This window comes from Dipodomys ordii, unplaced genomic scaffold (assembly GCF_000151885.1).
Source record: "Dipodomys ordii isolate 6190 unplaced genomic scaffold, Dord_2.0 Scaffold105, whole genome shotgun sequence".
Lineage (NCBI taxonomy): Eukaryota > Metazoa > Chordata > Mammalia > Rodentia > Heteromyidae > Dipodomys > Dipodomys ordii.
Genome location: NW_012267321.1, coordinates 4,025,639 through 4,043,229, shown reverse-complemented (window position 1 = coordinate 4,043,229; position 17,591 = coordinate 4,025,639). Strand labels below are relative to the sequence as shown.

The 17,591-nt window shown below is 41.2% G+C and overlaps 1 protein-coding gene across 1 annotated transcript; it reads right to left on the bottom strand.

The window, feature by feature from the left end:
* Positions 1-6,486: 6,486 nt before the first annotated feature.
* Positions 6,487-7,398, bottom strand: LOC105994243 (vomeronasal type-1 receptor 1-like). Its single transcript, XM_013027656.1, has one exon. The coding sequence runs from the start codon at positions 7,396-7,398 to the stop codon at positions 6,487-6,489; it is 912 nt and encodes a 303-aa protein (XP_012883110.1).
* Positions 7,399-17,591: the final 10,193 nt, after the last annotated feature.

The following is a 17,591-nucleotide window of genomic DNA, read 5'->3' as shown; positions in this document are numbered from 1 at the left end:
TTATGGCTAGGGAGGCTGAGCATTTCTTCATGTGTCTATTGGCTATCCTTCTTTCTTCTTCAGAGAGGTTTCTCTTTGTTTCCCTTATTTGCAATATCTAGTATATGTCTGAGTCAAGTAGAAAAGGTCAGATAAGGTGATGTTAGGGAAATGAAGCCTAAGATATGTATTCAAATGCTTTTTTTCTTTAATGCAATTGTTTCTAATGCATTTATAAGATTATTTCTTTGTTGCTTTGTATGTCCCTCCCCCACAGTATAACCCCTGCTTTCACTGTATTTGATGTCGGTATAATTTGTGGAGGGGAAGGGGAAAAACAAGTTGTTTAAATAAGGATACAGGTAGACCCGTTGCAACAATGGGAAATACAAGTTGTTATGTGGAAAATGAACTTTACAACTTTGGTGGCGGGGGGCGGGGTGGGGGGTGGGGGGGGTGGGAAGGATTGGTTGGAGGGGCGGGGGAGGATGGGAAGGGATGGGAAGGGTAAACAAAGGAGGAGGGAACAATGCTTGATAAAAAATGTACTCATTATCTTGCCCATGTAATTCTAACCCCTCTGTACAGTATTTTCACAATTTTTAAAAAAAGACAAAAAAAAAGGAAAGACTTTCTATTGATTGTACTCTATGTCTGCAAGGTCTCTCCTGGTGGTCCTCCCCACAACAAGAAAAAAATAGTGAAAGCTTTGGAAAACAACACTTAATTATAAGAATGATGAAAAGAAAATCTCGATGTCTTAATATAGTCTTATCACAAATAACAACAAAGACATACTGTATATGAAAGATACACAGAAACTGCATAATCTTCAATTTGTTAGTTTATTAGCAAAGAAGTATAGTTTGAATTTACTCTAGCAATTTCTTTTTTTTTTTTTTTTGGTCCGGACGTGGGGCCTGAACTCTGGGCCTAGGCACTGTTCTTCAGCTCTTCAGCTCAAGGTTAGCACTCTACCACTTGAGCCACAGTGCCACTTCCGGCTTTTTTCTTTTTGCTTATGGGTGCTGAGGAATCGAACCCAGGGCCTTGAGCATGCAAGGCAAGTGCTCTACCACTGAGCCTCCTTCCCAGCCCCAAGCCAAATACTTTTAAATTAAAGTCAACTAGTTTCATACATTCATATCATAATTTGTCAGGTCACAATTTCTTCTTTTGCACAATCTTTTACAATGTCTATCATCAAATACTATACCATTGCTTTGAATGTAGGGAGAAATCACATTGAGACATTACTCATGACAAAAAGTACAGGGCAGTATTAGATCATTTCAGCAGAGAATGCTGTGGCCCTGAGCACATAAAGCTGTGTGGTCTCCAGGATATGAAGGGATGTAGAGTTGCACCAAGACTTAACCGAGGAGCTGGGAAGGTGGCTCAGTGGTAGAGCACTTGCCTTGCACCCATGAGGCCCTGGGTTCGATTCCTCAGCACCACATAAGCAAAAAGAAAAAAGCCGGAAGTGGCACTGTGGCCCAAGTGGTAGAGCACTAGCCTTGAGCTGAAGAGCTGAGGGACAGCACCCAAGCCCAGAGTTCAGGCCCCTCGCTGGACCCCACCCCCTGAAAAAAAAGACTGTTAACTGAGGCAGAAGAGAGGCCTGTGACTCTCAATAAATACTTTTCCTAAAGTTCAAGACATGTTCCTCATTCTAACCCCATACTGCACACACATTTTACAGAGAAGTTCCTTCTGCATTTTCTTGATGAGTTCCATTAACTACTGTCATTTACCTGAGAGAATAGCTGCTTACCCAGTAGGAATTGGCTGTCAGGACAGGGAAGCAGAGGCAGTGGTCATAGCATGTGTGCTCAGGCACAAAGCCCCCAAAAAAAGGCTCAGGCCTGCATGATCTTATCTCCTCTGTGCAAGTGTTTATTTTGTCCCCTGGAAGTGTGGTGACAATGTGTGTGTGGGGAACAGAGCTTCTATGTGACAAACACAGGAGAATTGTGGATACTGATGAGCACCACTGAACTACCATGACCATTTCCAACAGATGTAACCCATGGCAAAGGAAGTCCAGGGAATATGGGGAAACTTTTGAAGATGATCTCATTAAAAGTGAGTAGAGTAACAGGAAGTCTACTGTATAAAAGAGTGAAACTGAGCACATGGCTTTGGTGAATTTTAGGGTGTTTTTTTTCTTTTTGTCTCCAAGATGTGCTTTCTTTCTTTAGGGAAGGGGAAACAAAGGAGGAGGGAACAATGCTTGATAAAAAATGTACTCATTACCTTGCCCATGTAATTGTAACCCTTCTGTATGGTATTTTCACAATAAAAAATAAAACCACTATATTAAAAACTGAAAAATAAAATAGGTGGGGTCTTGTGGATTATGCTTATAATCCTAGCTATTCAGGAAGCTGAGATCTGAGGACTGCAATTTGAAGCCCTCTCAGAAAAATAGTCTGAGACTCTTATCTTTAAACACCTACTCAGTCAAGCTGGGTGCTGGTTGCTCATGCCTGTAATTCTAGCTACTCAGGAGGCTGACACCTGAGGATCACCGTTCAAATTCAGCCCACGCAAGGAAGTCCATGGAACTATTATCTCCAATAAACCACTAGAAAACCAGAATTTGAGCTTTGCTCAAGTGGTAGAGTCCTAGCCTTGATGTGAAGAGCCCTGTCCCAGAGTTCAGGACACAGGACCGACAAAACCAAAACCAAAAACTACTCAGTCAAATCTGTAAGTACACTGTGTCTCAAGTGGTTGAACACTAACCATGAGCACAAAGGGACACAGGACCAGTGCCCCATGGGCTGAGTTCAAGTTTCAGGACAGGCTTGTGGGAAAAAAAGACAATATCCCAAGTGGAAGTATCATGTACTCTGTGATGGTTAAGGGTGCTTAAATTATCAAAGCTCTGAGATATGTTCTACAACAGACTTTTAATATTTCTACCTGATCTTCATAAATTTTCCACATGGTCACTTATTGCAGCCATTTTGACCTTCAGAGATAACAAATATAGAAAACCTGAATGCCACTCTTCCTCTGAAAGCAGAATGACCATATTGCCTAAATCTTAAGCGCATCTATATATGAAAATAGAAACCAGGTGTGTGTGGAGAGGGAAACTTCGATCCTAACCTTACAAAAGGGAAAGACACAAAAGTCTCCACCTGATATCATTCCTTACATATTATGAAAATAATAGCAAGGTAAACACAATATGAAAGGAAAGAAGAAGAGCACAACTATGAATGCAAGCTATACAAAGAGCAATAGAAAAGTTTGAACTGGGCAGTGGTCGCTCATGTCTGTAATCCGGGCTACTCAAGAGGCTGCCTGAGGATTGCAGTTCATGGCTAGCCCAGGCAGGATGTCCATGAGACTCTTATCTCCAAAAAACCACCAGAAAACAGGAAGTAGCACTGGGGCTCAGTTGGTAAAGTGCTGGCCTTGGGCTGAAGAGTTCAGGGATAATGAATGCCCAGGACTAGAGGTCAAGCCCCACCAACGACACAAAAAAAAAAAAATAAAAGAATGAAAAGTTAGTGAAACCAAATGTTGGGTGTTTGAAAAGACCAAAGAATTGCACAAAACTTTAGATTCACAAAGGAAAAACCAGAAAATTCCAATGGAAGTGCACACATACTTCTTCACCTGTGGAAATGCAAAACAGAACCAGGAAAGGTGGCTCAGGCCTATGGTCCTAGCTCTTCAAGAGGCTGATTAGGAGAATCAGAGGATACAATCAGAACAAGAACAAAATTCCACAAGACTCCATCTCCAAAATAGCCTACAAGCTGGGCACAGGTGGCTCATGTCTGTCATCTTAGCTGCTCAGGAGACTGAGGTCTTAGGATCAGTGTTTGAAGCCAGACCAGGCAGAAAAACCTGTGAGAGTCTTATTTCAAAATAACCACATAAAAGCTGTTTGTAAAGCTGAAGCTCAAATGATAAAGAGCTAGCCTTGAGCACAAAAGCTCAGGGGCAGCACCCAGGCCATGAGTTCAAATCTCTGGAGTGGCACAACACAGACTCTGAATTAAAACAACATAAAAATCCTGGGCTGGAGTCATGGCTAAAGTGGTAGAGGACCAGCAGAGTAAGCAATTTAAACCATCACAGGCCCTGAATTCAAGTATTTGTACCTGAAGCAAAAGAAAAAGAGAGAAATACAGACAGGCAGATGCACATGCCTGTAGGACTGTGCACATGCGCACTTGTGCGTATGCACTCGTGCCCACACACACAAAATGGATTCTAATCATTACAAATAATTAGGAATCTTAAAGTATCTAGGAACACTACTCCTGTCAAAATTGACTCAAGGAATCAGACACTCTTGGCTAACGCCTATAATCCTAGCTACTGAGTTGGCTGAGATCTGAGGATCGCTGTTGGAAGGCAGCCAGGAGAAGAAATTCATGAGATTCTTATCTCCAACAAAGTACTCAGAAAAGACCACAAGTGGTGCTATGGTTCAAATGGTAGAGCACTAGCCTTGATCAAGCAGAGCTCAGGGACAGCAGCCAGGACCTAAGTTCAAACCCCAAGACCAGAAAAAAAAGGCACAAGAAAAGAAAAATTAAATCAGGAAATAGCAGGAAATCAGAATAACTAAAAAAGAGATTGGGTCTGTAATATAAAGCCTCCCAACACAGACAATCCATCAGATACTTACACACACACTATCACACACAATTTTTCAACTATATTTGAATCACCACAATGAAATATATTCTATTAACAGATGATAGTATTTTAATAAAAGTAAAATTTGGGAAACTGTCAAATGCAATATACATTTTACTTGAGCATTGACCAAATCAACTTTAGGAGGACTATTGATATTGTGCATGAGGTTAGGCCTTACAGTGAGTCTAACATACTTTTAGGACAAGGATGGAATTCTGGGCTGGTCAGCAGTGACACAGGTTTACTGCTTGACCTTATACCATCTCTCCTGGTGCAGGTCAAACATGGCAGATATCTTCAGATCTCTGACATAATCGTGATCCACAGGAGAGACCTTTCTAGATGACTCTTCTTTCCCAGAAGATGCTGGATCTAAATGTGTTTGAATGTAATATGTTTTCATGTACCAATGTGAAAAACCAACCAGTAATAACACTTTGTTTTGTGCTAAATATTGAACTTTATTTCCAAGTTTAGTACTCCTACTCATTACATTTACTCAGCCTAATTCATGAGGTAATGTTGAAAAATGAAGTGTAATACCTGCATAATAGGGTGAAAACATTCATCTTTTGGCATCTCAGTTACTGAAACTTAGCAATTGTACCTTATGCAATATTTGTTTAGTGAACTAACAATAAAAGATAAGTAGGCCATATTAACTACATTGAAATTTTCTATTACTATGTTTTATTTGAGTTTCAGGCAACAAATTTGGGTTTTAGGTAGGCAGGAACTTCACCAGTGAGATACTCTCAAAGTCTTCTTTAAGTCGGTTTAACACAGATTCTTACAGAATACCTTCTATTATATACTCATTTAATAATTTTAAAGATAAAATATATGCCAGGTGCTGGTGGCTCACACCTGTAATCCCAGCTACTCAGGAGGTTGAGATCTGAGGATTGCAATTGGAAGCCAGCCTGGCAGGAAAGTCCATGACACTCCTTTCTCCAATAAACTACTCAGAAAAGGCCTGAAGTGGCATTGTGGGTCAAAATGGTAGAGGGTTAGCCTTGAGCAAAAGAGCTCTGTGACATTGCCTAAGTCCTGAGTTCAAGCCCCAGAACTAATAATAATAGTAATAATAATAATTATTATTATTGGTCTATTATTTAACTCAAAGATTGATCAAAGGTGGATGCAGTGGCTCACTCATGCAAGATTGAAATAGGAGGATTCAGATCCAAGGCCAGCCCAGGAAAACAGTTCACAAGATGCCTCCTCCAATACTAGCTGGGTGTGGTGGTGTACACTAGACCTCCCAGCCATGTGTGAGGCTGAGATTGGGACGTTTACAGTGATAGGTCAGCCTGGGTAAAAATGATTCCCTAAGACTCTATCTAAACAACCAAACCTCAGCATCTACATTCATATCTCCCATTCCAGGTACATCAGGAAACACAAAAAATGAGTATGAAATTGCAGGTTGACCTGGCTAAAAATCAAGGGTATAGCTTACAAAAGTAACCAGAGTGAGCTGGGAAGGTGGGTGAGTGGTAAAGTGCTTGCCTGGCATACATGAGGTCCTGGGTTGGATTATTAGGCACCACATTATGAGAAAATGCTGGAAGTGGTGCTGTGATGCAAGTTGTAGAGCAATAGTCTTGAGCTGATGAGCTGAGGGACAGCACCCAATCCCAGAGTTCAGGAACAAGGACCAACCAAAATAAATAAATAACCAGAGTAAAAAAGACTAAAGCAGGTGTCTAGTAGTAGAGCCTATATCCTAACAGTGCAGAATACAGTGTGTAAATGCACTGCTGCAAAAACAAAACTATGAACCAACTGGAAATTGAATGTAATGGCTTTGTTTAAGTGAATCATGAAAATCTTTTATTCAGTGTAGGAATGAAACACCTGAGTGATGCGAGTGTCACTGCTGATGAGCACAAAGGGACTCAGAAATGAGAAACATGCACCCAGGAACACAGTCGTGTCCACCAGCCACAGGTCTGGTTTTGTATTTACACCAACATAAAGAGTGAAAATGGCAGAGAGGCAGTAGAAGGAGACGAACATGCACACCAAGGTAAGGATGGTCCCCGTGGCCCTGGCCTCATGATCTGGTCTTCGGGAGGCAATGTGGCTGTGAATGTGATGGACCCTCTGCTTGTGTCTGTGCAGGACAAGAACCATGGAAGCACTGGCCCAAGTCATGAAAACCAAGCACATAACATCAATGGAAGTAAGTAAGATCATCTGTGACAAACGTACAAATGGTTTTGTAGGGGCTGCTTCTGTGGAGCAGTATCTATAACGCATGTGCAGAGTAACATTTTGTTTGTGTCTTGGGCCAATCACTCTCAAAGGCACATAAACATTGACCAGGAGCTGCAGGATCCAGAAAAGGCAACCACAGAATCCACAGCCCTTGGGGAATCTAGAGGTGATCTTCCACCAAGCATTTCTAGTGCAAAGCTTTGAGACCTGGAAGCCACTCAGAAGGCAGGTAGCATTAAGACAAACCCCTCTGGATACTCTGTGGAAATACAAAAGAACTTTACATCCACCATCATCCAGGAAGTACTTCCATCCAAATCCTGCCATTGTCTGAGGGATCCCAGAGGATAAAATAACCAAGTTGTTGGCAAAGACCAGATGGCTGAGGATGAAGTCTGTGAGCCTCATCTTCTGTCCAGTGAGGAGGGTGTAGTTGTAAAAACAAAAGAGACTGGAGTTCCCCAGCACCCCTGCTGTAGTCTGAGTGAGGAAGGCAACCCACATGTGAACGTTGGCTTCGGTCATCTTTTTCATATCTAGAAAATCATGGATTTATTTATTTATTTATTGTGTGTTTGTTTGTTTGTTTGTTTATTGTCGGTCATGGGGCTTAAACTCTGAGCCTGAGCACTGTCCTTCAGCTCTTCAGCTCAAGTTGTACACTCTACCACTTGAGATACCGCACCACTTCTGCTTTTTCTGGTGGTTTATTTGAGATGAGAGTCTCACAGAGTTTTCTGCCCATGCTGGATTTGAACCGTGATTCTCAGAACTCAGCCACCTGAGTAGCTAGGATTACAGGCTTAAGCCACCAGTGCCGGGTCCAGTTTTATTTATTTATTTGTTTGTTTTTGTTTGTTTGTTTGTTTTATTGTGAAAATACTATACAGAGAGGTTATAATTACATGGGCAAAATAATGAGTACATTTCTTATCAAGCATTGTTGCCTCTTCCTTTGTTGAAATTATGGATTTTATTGTGACACAAAAAATAGCATGAAAAATAAACAAATATGAACATGGTAGCAAAGCCAGATTCATAAGGATCGTAGCTTGAAGCCAGTCCAGGAAAAAATGTCCCAATCAGACTCTGTGGCTCAAGCCTAAGCCCTGATTTTAACCTATAATCAAAAGGATAAAAGAATTCTAGGAAATATTATTTTAATTAATTGCATGATTAGTGATATACACCGATACTTGACAGAATGGTGAGGCATTAACCAGCATTTTGTTTATAAGGAATATTATTTCTTTTTTCTTTTCCTATTTTTGTCAGTAGCAGGACCTTACTGCTTTTTTTGAACTTGTTTTGCTCAAGGCTAATGCTCTTCCACTTTGAGCCACAGCCAATTCTGGCTTTTTGATGATGAATTAGTGATAATACCTTCATGGATTTTCTGCTGGGCTGGCTTTGAATTTGGATCCTCAGAATTTATCCTCCTGAATAGCTGGAGTTACAGTCCTGAGCAACATTATTTCTTATGATAAAGCAGATGAAAACAGTTAAAAATTTGTAAAGCAACACTTGGCTGTGAAAAGCACAATGCCTTAATGCATTCACACCAGCATCAAATAGCAGCAGAGACATATGGTAGACTGAGAAAGAAACACAAGTAGTGCACAAACTAAAGTGTATAAAAGAAACACCTAGTTAGTGTGTCAACAAACAAGTATAATCTGAATTTACTCTAGCAATTTCAAATAATTAAGAAATCTAAGGAAGCCAGATGCTGGTGGTAGATGCCTACAATCCTAGCCACTTGGAGGCTGAGACCTGAGAATTGCAGTTAGAAGTCAGCTTGGCCAGAATATATCCCAGAGACTCTTATCTCCAATACACTACTGAGAAACGGTCAGAAGAGGCACTGTGGCTGAAATGATAGAGCACTATCATTGGCCAAAAGCAAGCTCAAGAATACTGCCTAGGCCCTCAGTTCAAGCCCCATGACTGGCAAAAATTAAAAAATATGTACATGGTTGTGTTATATCATTTCAGCAGAGAATGTTGTACCCCTGAGCACACAAAGCTGTGTGGTCTCCAAGATGCAAAGGTATGTGGAGCTGCACCAAAATTGCTGAGGCAGGAGACAGGCCTGTGACTCTCACCAAACATTTCTCCTAAAATACATGAATGTGCCTCATTCCAACCCCACGCAGCACACACATTTTACAGAGAATTTACTTCTGCAATTTCTTGATGAGTTCCATTTACTACTGTCACTTGCCTGAGAAGAATAGCTGCTTACCCAGTAGGAACTGGCTGTCAGGACAGAGAAGCAGAGGCAGTGGTCACAGCATGTGTGCTCAGCCACAGAGCCCCAAGATAAAGGCTCAGGACTGCATGGTCTCAGCTCCTCTGTGGGCATGCTCATCATGTCACCTGAAAGTGTGGTGACACTGTGTGCGTGGGGAGCAGATGTTCCCTATAACACACACTGGAGAATTGTAGGTACTGATGAGTACCACTGAACTTCCATGACCATTTCCAACAGATGTGACCCATGGCAAGGGAAGTCCTAGGAATATGGGGAATCTTTTGAAGACGGTCTCATTAGAAGTAAGTAGAGGAACAGGGAACATCTATTTGGTGAATTTTATGGACTTTTTTCTTTCATATGCAACAAGCAATTTCTCTCTTTAGTAAAACATTATGTTAAAAATAAAAATAGGGTGTCTTTTTCTCAGGCATGTGATCCCAGCAGCTCAGGAGGCTGAGATCTGAGGCTGCACTTTGAAGCCAGCCTAGGCAGAAAAGTCTGTGAGGCTGACTTCTTCAATGAGCTGTGAGAACTCATGGAGTAGAAGTCCCACCCATTCAGACATCATTGTCCAGCTTCCAGACCATTGAGGCCATGCAATCAAAGTGCCCCCTAGGAGGTGAGCCACTGGATATAGGGGGTCAGGGAGTTCTTCGGCAGGGATAGAGAGAGAAGGAAGACATCCAAGGGATGTGGGAGAGAAAGGTGCCTCCCTTAGCCTCACACCTGAGGAGGCCTGGGCCAGCCTGAGGAGGAGAACAGCAGACCAACACAGGCAAGTAGAGAGGCCCAGGAAGAGAGGACCATGGAGGGCCAAGAGGCCTGGAGCAAGGCCTGTGAAGAACCAAGAGGCCCCAGAGAGCATAATATCCCTCATCCCAAAACCAGGCAGGAACTCATCAAAGAAAGAGAACTATAGACCCATTTCTTTGATGGACATTTGTTGGGAGCCGATGGTAAAGCTCAACAGTAAAGGTCATCTTGACCCTTGTGTTTGCTTGAAGGCATGTACAAAAAACTGGCTTACTTGAAAAACACCAGGTGCCCGGAATTGTTTTGCTATGCCTTCAGAGTCTGTTTTACATTTAACCAGTTGATCTTGTCTTGTTTTTATTGCACTCTGTTTTAAGTAAACCTAAACATTCCTTGTTTTTCTGGACTATAGTAATATTATGCTACTCCTTGACTTCTAACAGTACATATTAGGGAAAGTTAAAAATAAACGGTGCTGCAGTCTTGAGCTGCAGACCTCCGACCCCATCTTTTGTCTTGTGTCTTTTTCCTCATTCTTGCCCCTTAAATCAGGATTCCCTTTTGTTGCCAGAGGATCTGAGAAACATTGATGCAAAACTTCTCAACACAATTTTGGCCAATTGGCTTCAACAATTCATCCAAAAAAATCATACACCACTATCAAACCGGATTCATTTTAGATGTGCAAAGCTAGCTCACTATACACAAATCTATTCATATAATTCGTCAAACCAACAAGAGCAAGGATAAGAACCACATGGTTATCTCAATAGATGCAGAAAAAGCATTTGACAGGGTCCAACACCTGTGTATGATGAAGGCTCTGGAAAAACTAGTAATCTAGGGAACATTCCTCAATGCAACAAAGACTGTATATGACAAACCTGCAGCAAACATTATACTTACTGGTGAAAAGCAAAAGCCATTTCCTCTTAACTCAGGAAGAAGACAAGGATGTCCACCCTCTCCACATCTCTTCCATTTAGTATAAGAATGCCTATCTACAGCAATAAGACAAGATGCAGACATAAAAGTGATCCAAATTAGGAAAGATGAAGTAAAACTCTTCCTCTTTGCAGATGACAGGATCTTGTATTTAAAGAATCTCATGGACTCCACTCCCAAATTACTCAAGCTGATTCAAAACTTTGGCAAAGTATCAGGGTTTAAAATTAACCCTCAAAAATCAATGGCTTTTTGATATGCCAACAATGCGAAAAACATGCTGAAATCAGGAAAGCAACTCCATTTGAAATAGCCCCACAAAAAATAAAATACCTAGGAATTAACCAAAGAAGTGAAGGACCTCTATGATGAAAACTTTAAAAACTTGAAAAAGGAAGTCAAAACAGAACTTAGAAAGTGCAAAAACCTCCCATGCTGGACTGGAAGGATCAATATAGTGAAAATGGCAATACTTCTCAAGGCTATCTATAAATTCAGGGTGATACATGTCAATATTCCAACCTCATTCTTCAAGGAAATAGAAGAGGCAGTCCAAAAATTCATATGGAACAATAAAAGTCCCTGAATAGCAAAAAATGATCCTCAACAGAAAGAACAGTGCTGGAGGAACATCAATACCAAATTTCAAACTCTACTACAAAGCCATAGTAATCAAAACAGCTTGGTACTGGCACAAGAACAGACCTCAGGACCAATGGAATAGAATTGAAAACCAAGAAATGAACCTACAGACCTATAGTCATCTAATTTTCGATAAGGGAGTTAAACAAATAGAATGGAAGAAAGGCAGACTCTTCAGTAATTGCTGGCAAAATTGGTTAATCACTTGTAGAAAACTAAAGGTAGATCCTTCTATGTCACCCTGCACCAGAATCAACTCCAAATGTATCAAAGACCTCGTAGTCAAAGAAGACACTCTGAAAACATTACAGGATGGATTAGGAGAAAACCTAGGTCTCCTTGGCACAGGCCGAAATTTTCTTAATAGAGACCCAGAAACACAATAAATCAAAGAAAGGTTGGACAAATGGGATTTCATGAAATTGCCCAGCTTCTGCATGGCAAAGGACACAGCAAGCAAGATCAATAGAAAGACTGCAGATTGGGAGAAGATCTTCACTAGCCAGACAATGGACAAAGGTCTCATATCTAAAATATACCCAGAACCCCATAAATTAAATCCCCCAACAACAAATCCTCAACGAAACAACTGCCCAATAAATAAGTGGGCAAAAGACTGAAAGAGAAATTTCTCTGAAGAGGAAAGAAAGATGGCCAATAGACACATGAAGAAAGGCTCAACCGTTCTAGCCATAAAAGAAATGCAAATCAAAACAACATTGAGATACTACCTCACCCCAGTTAAAATGGCTATAATCAAGAACTCTAACATCAACAGATGCTGGAGAGGATGTGGACAGAAGGAAATTTTACTGCATTGTTGGTGGGAGTGTAAACTTGTTCAACCACTGGAAAGTAGTATGGAGGTTCCTCAGAAGACTCCATATAGTGCTCCATTATCACCCAGCAATCCCATTCGGGCATTTACCCGAATGATCACAAACAAGACCTTACTGAAGCTACCAGCACAGCTATGTTTGTTTGTTTGTTTGCTTTTTGTCGGTCGTGGGGCTTGAACTCTGGGCCTGGGCGCTGTCCCTCAGCTCTTCAGCTCAAGGCGAGCGCTCTACCACTTGAGCTACAGCGCTACTTCCGGTTTGCTGGTGGTTTATTGGAGATAGGAGTCTCACGGTCTCTCTTGCCCCGGCTGGCTTTGAACCAAGATCCTCAGATCTCAGCCTCCTGAGTAGCTAGGATTACAGGCGTGAGCCACCAGCGCCCGGCAGCACAGCTATGTTTATTGTAGCATTATTTACCATAGCAAAGATATGGAACCAACCCAAATGCCCCCCAGTAGATTAATGGGTCAAGAAAATGTGGTATATATACACAATGGAATTCTATGCCTCCATCAGAAAGAATGGCATTGCCCCATTTGTTAGGAAATGGAAAGACTTGGAAACAATTATATTAAGTGAAGTAAGTCAGGCCCAAAGAAACATAGGTCCCATGGTTTCCCTTATTTGCAATAACTAGTATATGTCTGACAGAAACAGAAATGGTCAGATAAGTTGATGTTAGGCGAAATGAACCCCAAGATAAGGACTCAAATGGTTTTTCTTTTTTGCTATTTTTTCTAACATATTTTATTTTTTGTGAAAATACCATATAAGGGAGTTACAATTACACGGGCAAGATAATGAGTACATTTCTTATCAAGTATTGTTGCCGCCTCCTTTGTTTCCCTGTCCTAATCCTTCCCATCTCCCTCCACCCGCCCCCCCATATCTACCCTCCCCCACCAAAGTTGTAAAGTTTGTTTTCCACATAACGACTTGTACATCTCATTGTTGCAATGGGTACACCTGTACACCTGTATCCCGATTTAAACAATTTGGTTTTTCCCTTCCTGTTTCTAACATATTTATAAGATGATTTCCTTGTTGCTTTGTATGTCTCTCTTCCATGGTATAACCACTGTTTTCACTGTATTTGATATTGGTATAATTTGGGGAGGGGAAGGGAAAAAACAAATTGTTTAAGTAGAGATACAGGAGGACCCATTGCAACAATGAGATGTACAAGATGTTATGGCAAAAAATGAACTTTAGAAATTTAGCATGGGGGGGCTGCATGAGGGCCTCAGGGGGTGTTGGAGGAGGGATGAGATGGGAAGGGATGGGAAGGGGAAACAAAGGAGGAGGCGCATATGCTTCATAAGAAATGTACTCATTACCTTGATCATGTAATTGTAACACCTCTGTAAGGTATTTTCACAATTTAAAAAAAAAGTAAGTTGAAGAGCAATAAGTGAGAAGACAGAGGAAAAGAGAACACATTGAGGAAATTGGTTGGAATGTAAATGACAAGCTAAAGGATTTTTAATTAAAATCAACTAGCTTCATAAATTCATATCATTATTTGCCAGGTCACAATTTCTTCTTTTGTAAAATCTCTTCCATTGATTATCTTCAAATAGTATACTATTGCTTTAAATGTAATGAGAAATCATATCAAGACATTACTCATGACAAAAAGTACCAAGCTCTATGAGATCATTTTAGCTGAGAATGTTTTACCCCCGAACACACAAAGCTGTATGGTCTCCAGGATAGGAAGGGATGTAGAGCTTCAGAACCAAGACTGTTAACTGAGGCAGGAGAGAGGCCTGTGATTCTCTCCAAATATTTTTCCCAAAAAACAACGTGTGCCTCATTTTAACCCCATGCAGCACAAACATTTTACAGAAAATTTACTTCTGCATTTTCTTGATGAGTTCAATTTACTACTGTCACTTGCCTGAGAAGAATAGCTGCTTACCCAGTAAGAATTGGCTGTCAGGACAGAGGAGCAGAGGCAGTGGTCACAGCATGTGTGCTCAGCCACAGAGCCCCAAGATAAAGGCTCAGGACTGCATGATCTCATCTCCTGTGTGGGCATGCTCATCATGTCACCTGAAAGTACGGTGACACTATGTGCATGGGGAACAGAGCTTTCCTGTGACAAACACAGGAGAATTGTGGATACTGATAAACACCACTGAACTTCCACAACCATTTCCAACAGATGTGGCCCATGGTTAGGGAAGTCCAGGGAATATGAGAAAACTTTTGAAGATGATGTTATTAGAAATGAGTCGAGGAAAAGAAAGTGTATTGTCTTAGAAGAGCATGGAACTGAGCAAACAGATTTGGTGATTTTTTTTTTGGGGGGGGGGTCCGGTCATGGGGCCTGAACTCTGGGCCTGGGTACTGTCCCTCAGTGGTAGGCTAGCATTCTACCACTTGAGCCACAGCGCCACTTCTGGCTTTTTTCTTTTTGCTTATGTGGTGCTGAGGAATCAAACCCAGGGTCTCAGGCTTGCAAGGCAAGCAATCTACCACTGAGCCACCTTCCCAGCCCAGATTTGGTGATTTTTTAGGGGGATTTTGTTTCCATTTGTCTCCAAGATGTGATTTCTTTAGAAAACCAAGATATACTTTGTTGGTCCCTCCCCCACGGTTTAACCCCTGCTTTCACTGTATTTGATGTTGTAATGATTTGTGTAGGGGAAGGGAAAAAACAAATTGTTTAAGTAGGGATAAAGGTGGACCCATGGCAACAATGAGACGTACAAGTAGTTATGTCGAAAATGAACTTTACAACTTTGGTGGAGGGAGAGGAGGGGTGAGTGGGGGGGTGAAGGGAGGATGTGATAGGAAGGGGAAACAAAGGAGGCAGCTACAATGCTTGATGAGAAATGTACTCATTGTCTTGCCCATGTAATTTTAACTCCTCTATATAGTTTGAAGCCAGCCGAGGAAAAACAGTTTGTGACCCTTATCTCCAAAAAAGCATTCAGACAAGCAGGGCACTGGTGGGTCATACCTGTAATCCTAGATATTCTGGAGGCTGATATCTGAGGATTACGGTTCAAATGCAGCCTGGGCAAGAAAGTCCATGAGACTATTATCTCCGATAAACCACTAGAAAATCGGAAGTCACACTTATCTCAAGTGGTAGAGTGTGAGCCTTGAGGAGAAGAGGCCACACCCAGATTTCAAGCCCCAGGACCCACAAAAACAAAACAAAAAACTGCTCAGACAAAGCTGTAAGTGCCATGTGGCTCAGTTGGTTGAACACTAACTATGAGCATAAAGAAGCTCAAGACCAGTGTACAAGGCCTGAGTTCAAACTTCAGGACAGGCTGGTGGGAAAGAAAAAAATATCTCAAGTGGAAGAACCATGTAGTATGTAATGGTTAATATTGCTTAAATTATCAAGGCTCAGAGATATGTTTTACAACAGTCTTTTTAATGTTTCTACATGATCTTCATAAACTTTCCACTTGCTCACTTGTTCCAGACATCCTTCAGAGATAGAGAATATAGAAACCCTGAATGCCACCCTTCCTGTGAACACAGCATGACCATATCGCCTGAATCTAAGAGCATCTGTATATGAAAATAGAAACCAGGTCTGTGTGGAGAGGGAAACTTCGATCTTGAACTCAAAAGTCTCCACCTGTCATCATTCCTTACAAAGTAAGAAAATAACAGCAAGGAAAACACAATATGAAGGGAAAGAAGAAGAGCATAACTATGAATGCAAGCTATAAAAAGAGCAATAGAAAAGTCAGTGAGCTTGGCAGTGGTGGCTTATCCCTGTAATCCTAGCTAATCAAGAGGCTGTCTGAAGATTTCAGTTCAAAGTCAGCCCAAGCAGGAAAGTTTCTGAGACTCTTATCTCCAATGAACCACCAGAAAACAGGAAGTAGCATTATGGTTTAAGAGATAGAGCATTTACCTTGAGCTGAAGAGCTAAGGACCCAGGACCAGAGTTCAAGCCCCACTACTGACATTTAAAAAAAAGAAAGAAAGAAAAGTCAGTGAACCCCAATGTTGGGTGTTTGAAATGACCAAAGAATTGCTCAAAACTTTAACTTAGATTAGCAAAGAAAAAAACCAAAAGATCCAAATTACTGAACCAGAATTGGAAGTACACACATGATTCCTGACCTGTGGAAATACAAAACAGTACCAGGAAATGTGGCTCAGGCCTATGATCCTAGCTCCTCAGGAGGCTGAGTTTAGGAGGATCACAGGTTACAGTCAGAACAAGCACAAAAGTCCATCTCCAAAATAGCCTACAAACCGGGCATAGGTGGCTCATGTCTGTCTAGCTACTTGGAGACAGGTCTGAGGATCAGTGTTTCTAGCCAGACCAGGCAGAAAATCATGTGAGAGTCTTACTTCAAAATAACCACACAAAAAAAAGCTGGTACTGAAGGTGAGACTCAGATAGTAAAGAGCTAGCCTTGAGTACAAAAGCTCAGGGACAACACCGAGGCCCTGAGTTCAAGCCTGTGGAATGGCACAACACAAAAGAAGAATAAAAGCAACATGAAAAATCTAGGCTTGAGTCACGGCTAAAGTGATAGAGGACCAGCAGAGTAAGCAATTTAAACTACCACAGGCCCTGAATAAAAGTTCTGCCACCAGCAGAAAAAGAAAGAGAAAGACAGAAAAACAGACACCCCCTTTCCACCCCACAGAATGGATTCTAACAATCACATATAAGTAGGAATGTTATATTCTAGGAACACTACTCCTTTCAACATTGATTCAGAAAAGCAGACACTGTGGCCTCACACCTATAATCCTAGCCACTCAGGAGATGAGATCTGAGGAACTCTGTTGGAAGCCAGCTATGATAAGAAATCCACCAGACTCTTATCTCCAACAAACTGCTGAGAAAATACTAGAAGTAGTGCTAAGGTTAAATTGGTAGAACACTAGACTTGATCCACCAAAGCTCAGGGACAACACCCAGGACTCAGTTAAAACTCCAGGGCCAGAAAAAAGGAAGAAGAAATTAAAAATTGAATCAAGAAATAGCAGGAAATCTGAATAACTAAAGAAAAGATTGCATCTGTAGTATAAAGCCTCCCCCAACACTGACAATCCCACAGATACTCACACTATCACACACAGTTGTTTATCTATATTTGAATCACCACAATGAAATGATACATGTTCTAGTAACAGATTATAGTACTTTAATAAAAGTAAAACTTGTGAAACTTTGTCAACTGCAATGTACATTTTTTTATTGTAAAGATACTATACAGAGGGTTACAGTTACATGAGTGAGGTAATGAGTACACTTCCTCTTGAACATTGTTAGCCCCTCCATTGTTTTC

Bases quoted from the DNA above. Each gene is read 5' to 3' on its own strand.
- LOC105994243 (XM_013027656.1), bottom strand. From the start codon at position 7,398: ATGACCGAAGCCAACGTTCACATGTGGGTTGCCTTCCTCACTCAGACT.